The following is a 13,020-nucleotide window of genomic DNA, read 5'->3' as shown; positions in this document are numbered from 1 at the left end:
CGTAGCCCGTTCTCGGCGTTCGACTGTTCCTACTCTTCTTTATCTACACTTTCTTTCAATGTCATGTGTGTATGCGCACGAAGAAAAAAAAAATGAGATCCTTTTGTTGGCGGCATTTGGCACTCTGTAAATAATTTCATAAACTAACCAGGAATATAAAGAAAACAATAGCATGCACCAGAGTTATTGTACACTCTGACATGTCTATGAGATTTCCGAACTTCGCCAAGAAAAAGACCTTGCTCAGAAACAAAGCGGCGGCCGATTCCCCTTACGACTTCAGAAGCACAAGCTTTCCATCAACAATAGCCGTTAGCCTTAGAGTGGGGATGACTAATGATCTCTTCAGATGGAACATAACAAAGACATCAGTACTTCATTTTGATGTAAAACAAACAACCCGAGGTTGCAGGCCCTGTGCCGATGTCAGCACATTAATTTAACTTCATTCTGGTTTCATAAGCAAAAAAAAAAAACAAAGCAAACAAACATGGTGGTTTTAAAAGTTGTTTTAGGTTTTCTTCTTTTGCTGAATAGAAATTGAGACATTTCCTAAAATAATTGATTAAAGGTCGGTATTGTGCTGCCGTTATGGTTACCCCCAGTAAAACAAACCAAAAATGTTGATTTTTTTTTTTCTTAACAAGAATAAATGTTATTACATGTAACAAAAACGTGAGTTCAAAAAACGTCTACATAAATACAGCAGGAAAGATTCAACAGGCGACCACTGCAGTACTGATGCGGTTTAAGTACACGTCTCTTATGTGACACATTTTGACAGTCGAGACACTAGACGCCGGTTTCTTTGTGCACTTTGATTTTTCTTCAGTTCCTCACGTACAAGAAGGTCAGTGCCAGACCCACATGACCGATGTGCCCCTCAGGTTATTGTGGGCTACCACAGCACCGGGCGTATGGACTTCCACATTTCCCTCGACATGAACACTGACAGTTGTCGCATTATGAACAGTGCACAGGGGGCTGCCATCTTACAGAAGAAATCTGACAAACGAGAGGATACTATTCAGTCTGTTTCTCGTCCGCCACTGGCTAAGCTGTCCTGATATCTCATCCAGACCCTTCTTAAAGGTTTTCAAGGCGGCTTCTTCAAGTTGATGCCTCAGTAGTTTGTTACAGACTTCCAAACACACACAACATATTGACTTTAAATCACATTAGCATCGGCATAACAGCCAACAACAAACGGGGTCACCATCTTGAAATAGCATTAACAAAATGGCAGCACCCATGAAAAAAATCGACACAATGGTGTGGTGATGAAATAATAGTAATAAAAGGGATGACAATAATGTTACAATAAACATAACATTTGCAGGATAGCATTCATGAAAACAAGGAGAATACACAATCCCTGTCCAGAAAATCAAGTCTTAGACTCAACAACCATAAAATGTGGAAGATAAATCAAACGCGGCACTCTGACCTCTAAAGGTCATGCAAAAAGACAATTCCCCCTTGGGGGTTAACAAAATATATAATAAAAAAAAAAGTGTTTTTAAAATATTCATTTCTGGCGCAGTGGACCATTGGCTATTTGATATGTTAATGTTCTGTCCTCTACAAGGTGGCTGCCTTACTTTCCTTTAACACTTCAGTCTGTGGCAGACTCACTTCCTGACAAGTCAGCTTATTGAACGCACTGTCCATTTCATTGAGGAGATAACTTCACCTCTTAAAAACACGCTGGTGTCTCATCTACTAAGGCTTTCATAATGAAGACTACGTTTAAACAAACTTCAAAGGAAAAGGTGCAGCACTGCGATACGACTGCTTAAAATCCAATAATATGCTGCAAGACAGTTTGTTACACTCTCATAACCTTCGAAAACACTTCTGTACCTGAAGCCAGCAAAAGAAATCACAACTAAAGCTTAGGAAGCAAAAAATGTGTGTGTATATATAAATTGTCCTATGTGTGTGTATATATACAGTGTGTGTATGTGTGTGTGTATATATATATATATATATATATACACAGTACAGGCCAAAAGTTTGGACACACGTCCTCATTCAATGTGTGTTCTTTATTTTCATGACTGAAGGCATCAAAACTCTGAATGAACGCATGTAGAGTTATGTACTTAACAAAAAATGGTGAAATAACTGAAAACATGTTTTATATTCTAGTTTCTTCAAAACTCTGATTACTGCTTTGCACACTCTTGGCATTCTCTCGATGAGCTTCAACAGGCAGTCACCTGAACTGGTTTTTACTTCACAGGTGGGCCTTATCAGGGTTATTTAGTGGAATTTCTTGCTTTATCAATGGGATTGTGCAGAAGTCAGGTTAGTTGGACGCTCATTTATTTTTCAACAGGACAATGACCCCAAACGCACCTCCAGGCTGTGTAAGGGCTATTTGACCAAGAAGGAGAGTGATGGAGTGCTGGAAATGGTCATGAAAATAAAGAAAACACATTGAATGAGAAGGTGTCTCCAAACTTTTGGCCTGTACTGTATATATGAATATGTGTGTGTGTGTGTGTGTATATATATATTGTATATATGTGTATATTGTATATACAGGTACTCATTATGAAATAGTTTTAAAAATTTCATGGTCCAAGTGCGAAATTTCTTATAGTTGTTTAGACCCGTTTTGCATGTCTGTCCGCTTTACGGATTTAGATTGTTTTTTTTTGCTTTAATTTGTTTGAACACTAAGTTGATTTTGTGACTTTCTCATTGCGCTCAGTATCATAGTTCGCTTGTGATACCGATTTATTACGGCGAATTCGAGAGAGACTCATCGGGGGGCGGAGCCCTCCTCACTCACACGTTTACTTCGGGGCGTAACCTTAACTCTGCTTAGTTAGCAAACAAGAGAATAACTTAACGGATTTAGATCTTTTCTTTCTATAATTTGGTTAAGCATTCTGATTGATTTTAAAAAGTCTCTGATCACGTTAAGAATTAGAGTTCGTCTGTCCGTCTGTCGATCTATCGATGCCTTTCTCATTTATCTATCTAATAGATACATATGAAAGGTACTTTAAGATAGAGAGATGTGATAGGCACTATATAATAGTAGATAGGCACTCTGTAATGGATAGATAAATAGATACTGAAGATATGAAAGACATTATGTAATAGACAGCTATATCTTTATTTATTTCCGGGCAGAGTGACATTGTACTCACTGAACTTTCTGAACCTCATTATACAAATATTGGCTCAGAGCTGGAAATGTCTGCGACCATTCGCGAAGGTGAAGGACACATTCCAAGTATAAGCTATGAGTTTAACGTACACCACTCAATTTATGAGTGCATCCAATTAATAAATCCAACAGTACATTAACATTAGCTCCCTAAGCACCAGGGGGCGCTGTCTCAATTACAAAAGTTCAGGCAGCATCACTACTAAGAATGTTGCATGCTTTTGCATGCATAGGTACTGTATGACAATTAGGAAGTATAGCACACTGTGCAGTCAATGGCACCATAATAAAATCACATACAGTCCTAGTAAATAACGATATATTACATCAAAAGAGAGTTGCACTCATGGCCAGGAATGCGTGGAGTAAGTCTTTATAAAGTAAAGTAGTGGAGGTGTTTAGAGATCAGGAGGACACAGAGAGATGAATCCGAGACCCCCTTTAGCTTCATGTGCCAGGTGGGTCTGGTAACAGTAATAACTGACCAAAAAGGAGATGGCTGCTCGGGTGAGTGTTGTTATTATTATTTTTTATTTTTTCCGGCACATTCCCTGACCCGTGACGTCCACAGGTCTACACTTCATTAAGTGCACACTTCAATCAGATGACCCTCTCCGGATGATGAGATGCACTCCCATAGTAGACAGTTCTGGAGTAAGTGAGGAGGCACGGACTGGGACAGGTGCAACTTTTTAAGGTGGTAGAGAAAATCGTAGATTTCTTGATTAGAGAATTTCTGCGTCATCCCAGTTCAGCCTGAGTGTTAGTGGTGCCAGCCCACTGAAATGATTGCACCCCAGTGACAGCCAGAAGAGCAGGGGGTCCGAGGTGTCCCCAGATATTTTCAGCGTCCCTCGGTCGAGGTGGCATCACCTGGCCAGCCAAGGACTGCAGGACTCCATGGTTCAGCAGTTTCTTTTGTTCATTTCTGTTGAAAGTTCACTGCTGATGGGCTTCACTGCCTGCTCCTGCTCTGATTGACCTTATTTTGAAGCGAGAGCTCGTGCCAGTCTTATTTATTGCCTTTACCATTTTCCAAACCTCCATCAAGTGACACCCTGCACCTCCATTTTTCTTGCACTGTAAACATTAAAACAGTTAAGGGAGGATTTATCAGAGGGCAGGCTGGTGGTGGCCTTCCTGTAATGTTTCACCACCATGATGGTTGTGTGGTTAAAGAGCTCCCAGAAACACGGCTGTAATCCCAAAGTGACGCTTATTTGTGATGGAAATGCGTTTCAGAACTGTAGGAGACATTTGAAGCAATGACATCCGGAACCTGTGCTGAGACCCCTGCCATTTCTGCACACTTAGATTTTACTTTAAATTGATGCAGTGACCATTTTTGCCCATCAATCTCCTCTCAATAGCCCATAATGACAGAGTGAAGACGTGGAATCAGAAAGGTATGCAAATATATTCAACATCAAAAACTTCACGGAAGTATTCAGAGCCTTAATTCAGTCCTTTGTTAGAAGCCTCTTTGGGAGATTTGAGTTATTTACCTTCTCACATACAAAGTATAGGAAAAATATTATAATCGTCCAAAAAATTCGATGTCGAGATTTTGATGAATCGCGACGTTTTAGACCACGGGTGTCAAACTCCGGTCCTGGAGGGCCACAGTGGCTGCAGGTTTTCATTCTAACCATCTTCTTACTTTTATTCTATGTTAAATAGTGTTCCCTAATTTTAATTTGTATTTATTTTGTCTTTTTTCTCTTTCTTCATCATGTAACGCACTATGAAAATGTGCTTTTGAAATAAATGCTGTTGCTGTTGTTCTTCATTAGTGGCCTGCTTTTGCTGCTCATTAACTTCTCTTGCCTTTGTTTTAATTAACGTGACTCGGACCCCCTTAGTTGTCTCTTTTTTTTCTTTAATGAGCAGCCAAACTATAATGAGACATGAAACGAGCCGCCACACGACCAGCTCATGTTTGCCCATCACACAATATCTGAAATTAAAGAAAGACGGCGGTCTCAGTAAGGTTGATCTCTCAGGTCACCAAAACATTTTGATGGGTGACCGTGAAAAAACCAGAAATGTCTGCCGTGGCAGAATGAGAGCAGCAACAAGCCATGGAATTAGATGACGAATTTAATTAACAGCAAGAAATGGCTTCTCATTAAGAGGTCGGTTGGAGTGAAATTGGCTGGAGTTTGATGTTTCAGTTTAGTCGGTCATCTGTTGGCTCGTTTCACGTCTCATTTCTGTTTAAGGAAGAAACGAATCAATTCACAGGACTGAATCCTTAAAAGCAGGGCTATGAGAATGAAGGGAAACGGAGTTAATTAGCAGGGAAAACTAAAGGCTGATTAGGAAGACTGGCAGCCACTCCGGCCCTCCAGGCACAGAGTTGGTCACCCCGTCTTAGACCTTCCTGAGTCTGATTTACTTTCTGGTATGGAAAGTATTGTAATCATTCAAAACATTTTGAATTTTGGATGAATCTCGATGTTTTAGAGTCCGAAAAATATCTGGACCACCCCGTATTGTGGCAGATGGAAGAAGTCCTTGCCCGGCCGGGACACCCTGACCATGGAGGGAGTATTTCCAGGACAGTTTCTCCCCTGGGCCGACTGAGGGCAGCCCCCTTTGGTTTCCAGTGGGGCTACAGGTCACGAGTATTGGAGACTCAACCCTGTTGGAGCCCGTGGCCACCACCTTTTGCATGGACATTTCCAGTGCCTTATTTGACCACACGCTCACCACACCAAGCGAATGTGGCTGGAAGAAGCTCATTGCATCCTTCCGGGTCCCCTATAAAGGTAGCCAGTCCCCACCAATCGAGGGCCAGAGTCGGGAGGAAGAGGACAAAGCCTGAGGAGGAGTGGAGTCGAATGGACTGGCGGCAAGAGAAGAGGACAGTTGTGGTGCTGGAGATGTGTGCACTTTATTCTAGAAATAAACTTGGCAAACCTGTCTCCTTTATAGTGTGTGTGTCTGTCTGTCTGTGTGTGTGTGTGTGTGTGTTTGTAAACACGGTAACTTGAGGACGTTTTCACTTCGGTCAACCAAATTTTTCATACGAGTATAAGGTACAAAACATAAATTTCTATCAACGTTTGGGCTATTCCCGTTAATTGGAAGTGGTACTTTACCTTTTTAGTCTAATTTATTCAACTTTACATTTATTATAATTGTTCAATATATAATTCATTTGATTTGATTTGTTGTTGAAGGTTCTTTAACAAACATAATATAAAAATAGAATCATCGTCTTGCCATTCACTCCTCAAATATCCATCTCCATATCTTTGTATATGAGAAAGTCGAGGGGAGACCACTCCTGATTTTCTTTGGTGAAGTCTCTACAATCTTTGCGCCCCTGGATTTGCACAGTATTGCCCCCATTCTTCCTGGAAGATCCTCTCAGGCTTGATGAGACTGAATGGGGAGGTCAGTCAGACTAGAAGGCCATTGAGTTAGCTGTGGCGTATTTTGCATCAGACTCTCCAAGGAGAAGAAGCTCGCCAAGTTCAGGCCTGTGCCAGCAGCGCCACGTCTGTTCCTTCCTTTTATGTACTCAGGAGGGTCCGAGCATAAAGACCATCGACGTAAATCAGCAGTGTCACAGAGTTAAGGTGGTTAAAGATTTATAAACTCAATTGACTGTGAAGGTCTTTACAGTTGAATGGTTTAAAAAATTGGATCATACTTCTCTTGAAGGTCAGTCATTTTTTTGAATAGTTAAAGGAATCTTCTCTTTTTCCGCTGCTACATTTTTGATGATTTTTATCTACATTGAGTGCCATACAGGATTTGTTAGCGGAATCTTTACACGAAATGAATGAAAAGTAAACCGGAGTTATGAATTTCATAAACCATAAAGATAATGAAGATAACAAAGTCATTTTTTTTTTTCACCCTCAGTGAATTGAATTATTTAATCTTCAGTTTGTTTCCATATAAAACGTGACAGATAGTAGGGGACCAATTTGGAACTGCCAGAGTCTGCCAGTTGGGGCACCGACCCAGTAATCCCCGTTTTAATGGCAATAAAAAGAAAGAAAAGGGTACACAATGGCACAACAAAATCGGCTTTCAGTGCTGCTGTCCTCTTCTCCACCAGACTTGAATCCTGGTCGCACCTTCTGAGGGCGTCGCCTTTTATGGTGTCTGGGGTGGGGCTTGTTCATGACATCACTGACAGCACTGAGTGCCCTCACTGGTTGTCTTCTCTGGGCTTCTGGGAAAAGAGAAGATACTTTCCGTAAAATCATCCCCTGACACCCCGGAGTGGTACTGCTTACCTCCCAGGTCCCCAGCCACACACGTGTGACACAAGTTAGAAAATCTACTGTAGGAGTAGAAATAATAGTCTGGGTGTGTTTAGTGACGTAAAGAACTGTTTTCAAACTTGTAGCATTCTGCACTTTTTATTTACCTCCAGTGGATTCATAAAGACCCCCTTCACTTTCTGCACACTTTATTCTTTTAAATGGATACATTTGCAATCTTTGTCCATCGCTGTAGTCAATAACCCATGATGACAAAGTGAAAACATTTTCCGAAAGGCCTGCAAATGTTTAAACAAAAAAAATCCAAAACTGAAATCTCTCACTCCTAGAAGTATTCCGATCAACTGTATGTGAAAACAGCAGTATCCAATGCTGGGTGTTGGGATCGTGAACGCGGCTGAGAGAATAAAACGGAATTAAAAAAACAAAGCTAACCTTTACGAGTATCCTACATTACACCGGCTGTTACAGACTGGACTCAAATGTATGTTTTTATTCTAAAATGGTAAGAATACGAGCAGCTCACTTCTCAAAATGGACTCGTCCGGGGATCGAACCCATGAAGTTTCGCTTACCAGTCAACAGTTGATATTGTTGCACCTCCGAAGCGATCGTAGCAAATGCTTGTCAATGTCGCACCCTAACATGGGTTTTTTTTCTGCAGTTTTATTCTTGAATAAAAGCGCACTTGTTCTGTTATATTTGTACCTTTAGTGAAAGTGTTTTTTTGATATTTGGACTTCAGGCTTCACACATTATATGCCGACATTTTGTCAATTATTACTAAAACATGAAAAACGTTTCCATTTTAACAATGTGTTTACATAGATCATTGTAGACACGGAACACACATGAAATGCATGTGTTCCAGATAACGATATAATATTTATAAAAGGTGTCATTTTGCTTGACTTCTCACTCTAAACAACTCTAAGCAACTGACACGCAGGTAAACAGAGTTGAGCTGAGAAAACTGTGCGGTGTGGGGGATGCGACAGCAGGCTGCTGGCTGTTTGCTGCTTATCAACACATTTAAAGGACAAAAGACGCTGATGGAGAGGTGCAAAGCATTTTAAGATGGGACGAATCCATGAGTTTTTTCGTAGGCTCTGGTAATTCTAGTGTTAATCATGTCGGAGTTTATTTGCCAGGCCCTGTTTTTTTTACCCTTGGCCAGTTGTACACAACATTTTCCAGAGTGACATCGAAACCCGGGTTAAACATACAGGTACTTGTGAGTTACACACAGTGGAATATTTTCGCTGACAAAAACGTTTCTAACAATTATTATAGACGTCGGTATACTACACTACCTGAAGGCCACACTTCACACTGTCACAAAAACCAGAGACGAGAGTCATAAAGTTTTAATAATAATATTCCCTGGCTACAGATTAGGTAAATTGATAGCACTGATGTGTACAGATCAAAGTCCAAGATCGAACTGATAAGTGAGTTGAACATGGTGGCTTTAAAGGCCAGAAAGGGAAATGATGCCATCATCAAGGGCGGAAGTGCAAGGGTCCTCTTCCATAGGCTCAGACCCCATGTATGACGTCAAACGGGCCAGAACTAGAAGGCTCTTCTTCCATGGGTTCTATACTGGAAGTGATGTCATCCAAGGTCCCCAGAGCCGGAAGTGACCTCATCCAAAGAGGCCCGGAACCAGAAGAGATGTCATTGGGGCCAGGCGGGATTTCCCATGAATGGTCTGCAGGAAAGAGAAATAAGGAGTCTGCTCACTCCGCCTCTCCCTGGCCTGACGTGGAAGTCTTCTCGTTTAGACCCTTTAGCTGCCTCCAATGCACACGTGTGTGACAACACATACTGACTTCCATGTGTCCCATCATTTCCAGTATGTTCTGTTAACCTGTTCATGTGACACGTTGTATTATAAATAATAACATCCCATACTAATCATGTGACTATTCTCATTTCTTACTGTCACATGTGATGTTCTTCTCTCCCTCGTCATCATTTCATTAATGCTTTTATTCTTGTGAAATTTTTCCAAGCACGATTTGCTGGTTGTCGAGTATTTTGTCATGTGACTTGTGGGTGGTCCCCCCACCTGCCCATCACCTTCAAGGGGCTGGCCTCAGCCCTATAAAGGCTTAGGAGAGCCTTGTGTTTCGTTGAATATGCTTGCTGATTTTGGTGCCATTTTGTGATTGACTGGATTGGTTAACTTTGCTTCTCTGTTTTGTGACCATTCTTGCTGGATTTGTAATTTTTAGGATTATTTGCTTTGGGATTTCCTGTCCGGCAACTCCCTGCTGAGCTTTTTTGTATCAAGAAGATTGTGCTTTTTGCAAAATGAATGTATCTGTAAGGCTCCGTGCATTTCCCTTTTGGTTTCTTGCCAGGGTTTGACTTTATTTTTCCCCCTCTTTTGAGATTTCAGATTCACGGTGGCTCAGTCTGTGACAAATCCCATTTCCAACTGATCGAAGCAAGGCAGCGGCTTGGGATCCTCCATTTCAATCGGAGGGTCACTCCTACTGAAAGTTTTTCATTTTCCAGTTTCACACGGCAGATCAACAAGAAGGCAAATGTGCCCTCCTCAAGAAGAGGTCCGCTCAATGTGCCGAGTGTGCATCTGATGTTAAGCGCCTCTGATGAGCTGCGGTGCAGTCACGTGCCTTGTCATCTCCTCGTTACGTTTGTTGCTATGTTTAGAGCAGACGTCCCCCTTAAATGTGAACCCCCTTCACTCAGGCTTGACTCTTTTGTTCTGTCGTAAAAAGAAAATGAACAAGCGGCCCCCTGAATAGATCTGCACTCAAAGGTGGGAATCCATCCTTCTCGCAGTTTGTTTCAACCATTAGGGCAAGAGGGAGAAAAGGACAGGCTGCATCAGCCATGCATTAAAAGAAGAAAGGGTTTTCAGAGAAATAATAGTAATAAGAAACGTTAAGGGCAAGGTGATGTGCATTACCCATTAAATGACACAAAAAAGTCCGTGCTTTTATTTTTTTCTTTCTTCCTTGTAAATGTCTATTGAACACGAACGCAGGCAAAGTACTAATAAGTTTAAGCCGTCTTTTGCAAATTGAATTAAGAGTCCTTGAAACGGTAAGTGACGGCATCTTTCTAATGTATCAGAGAATGTATTTGGAAGGTGTTTTAAAACCTTGTATTGGACTAACGGATTAAAAAGATGACAAAGATAAAAAATTCCCAGTACTGCGTCAGCTATCGGCCCATCTACAGTCATTTCACATACTAATGAAGAATCTCGGTGGCCTTGAAGGTGAAGAAAGCTTCAGCATATTTTCCTTGAATTTATGTTAGTCTAATAAAAGGTGGTAAATGTATTCCATATACAGTCTGCATTAGTCTGACATGTTTTCTTCATTGGCATATATTTGAATATTGCAAAAGGAATTGCTGACTTCATTTAAAATTAAAAAGCAAACAAACAAAAAAAAAAAAAATTTAATTCTGATGTATTGGGGAAAATAAAACCAACCCCCAAACCAAACCAATTCTAATCGAATCAGCTGTTATCATTCAATCCCGTTTTCATTTGATTAAATACCGAAGTCAAGAAAGATAGCTAACAGAAATCTTTCTGTATTTGACAGCTGAGGACACATGTGGTGGTACTCTAAGAGGTGCAAGTGGGATCATTTCAAGCCCAAATTTCCCCAATGAATATTACAATAGTGCGGACTGTACATGGACCATTCTTGCAGACCCTGGAGACACCATCTCCATCATTTTTACAGACTTCCAGATGGAGGAGAAGTATGACTACTTGGAAGTTGAAGGGTCGGAACCACCGACAATATGGTGAGTCCCTGATTTCATCTTCTTCTGTGCATTTATGACTGAGGGGGGAGGTGGGTGGGGGTACTAGGGCGACCTGGGGCGCCTTACTGTCATAATGATGGAAAGGTGACGTGACATCATTTGCATTGTCATGAGCATACAATGATTTTGTTTTGGATTGACAACGGAATTGGACATTCTGCATGAGAGTGTTTAAAAGTAACCAAGCCATTTAAGTGAGAAGCGCGGTCAGCCTGGGGTCTCACCTGGACAGGTGGGGGGAAAGCGAAGTCTTAATTCTGTGTCTGTCTGATTGAGTATTTCATTAAGGTGATGTGGAGTTAAATATAGGGAATCAGATCACAGTCTGGGTGACTACTTAGATAGGCATGTTCTGTCACAGGACATATGAAAGGCACTATATAATAGATAGAGAGATAGGAAAGACAATATGTGATAGAGAGAATTTGGTGTAGAAGGCAGGATTACATAGATAGATAGATAGATATGAAAGGCACTATATAATAGGCAGACAGACAGAATTTGGTATAGCAAACAGGATTAGATAGACAGGTAAAGAGAGAGAATTTAATTTAGTGTAGTAGGCAGGATTAGATAGATATGAAAGGCACTATATAATAGATAGAATTTGGTATAATAGGCAGGGTTAGGCTGACTTTGGTATAGTAGGCAGGATTAGATAGATAGATTGTGTGATGAATGGCAGCCATGGTCTGGCATCTCTGCCAGGAAGGTCCCTAGTTTCTTACCTGGCCAGCAGGCCAAGGTCGTGAGTGGCCAGGAAGAAAGGAAGGTGGTTGGTAGGAGATGCCATATGAAAGTGAACATTGTATGATGGTGTCCTAGTGGGGCTGGACTGAAGATCCTTACATGCCCCAGAGGTCACTACTCATACACATACCAACAGGGTATGCTGGGAACTGAAGTCCCAGTGGGGCAGCCCTGTTGGGTGTCATGGGTGCTGCCTGGGGAAGTACTGTTAAAAGTTGGACTTGGGTGGAAGAGGGCAACACTCACCTTGGAAGAGTAGAAGAGGAAAGGGGAGAGAAAGAGTTTGTGTTTAAAGTTAGAAAGAAGCACATTTTGAGGGAATCTGTCAAAATAAAATAAATTATTTGACTTGTGTCTGTGATGTTGAGTTTGGGGGTTTAGGAATCTGTGGTGTCCCCTACAGGTCATGATTGATAGATAGATAGATGGATGTGAAAGGCACTATATAATAGAAAGATAGGTAGATAGAATTTGGTATAGTAGGCAGGATTAGAGAGAGAGATGAAAAACACTATATGAGATAGATGAAAGGCACTAAATAATAGATAGAAGAAAGGGATAGCAGCACTATATAATGTATACATGGTAATAGAGCTACAAGAAAGGCCCCATATTATAAAGTGCTTGATGTGAAAGGCATTATAAATTGTTGAAGAGTATTCTAAATAAAGAGGTGAGAAATGCATTATATTATATAGAGATGTAAAAGGCACTATGTTGATTATATTATAAACAGACAAACAAAGTTATGAAAGTCACTATATGATAGATAGAATGTACTATGTTACACAGTAGATATAATGATAGACAGATGTGAAAGGTACTTTGTAATAGATGGTTGCATTAGATGAAAAGCATTGTAAAAATGTAAAAATAGATCAATTTGAAAACCACTATACAATGATAAATAGATAAAAAGATGATAGCTGGTAAATAAATGTGTTAAGCACTATTTAATAGACCCATCAATGTAAAAGGCACCCTAGAATGGAGTGATTGGTGTAAAAGGTACTATTAGACAGAGAG

At 40.7% G+C, this 13,020-nt stretch overlaps 1 protein-coding gene across 1 annotated transcript in view; it reads left to right on the top strand.

The window, feature by feature from the left end:
• csmd3b (CUB and Sushi multiple domains 3b) overlaps positions 1–13,020 on the top strand; it is a 1,150,768-nt gene that overhangs the window by 522,341 nt on the left and 615,407 nt on the right. Inside the window, 1 exon segment of the mRNA XM_039737543.1 lies at positions 11,016–11,223. Within this exon segment, the coding sequence (XP_039593477.1) occupies positions 11,016–11,223 (208 nt within the window).

Source organism: Polypterus senegalus, chromosome 15 (genome assembly GCF_016835505.1).
Source record: "Polypterus senegalus isolate Bchr_013 chromosome 15, ASM1683550v1, whole genome shotgun sequence".
NCBI lineage: Eukaryota > Metazoa > Chordata > Cladistia > Polypteriformes > Polypteridae > Polypterus > Polypterus senegalus.
Note: the sequence above shows the minus strand (reverse complement) of the source record. Positions and strands in the feature narration are given on the sequence as shown.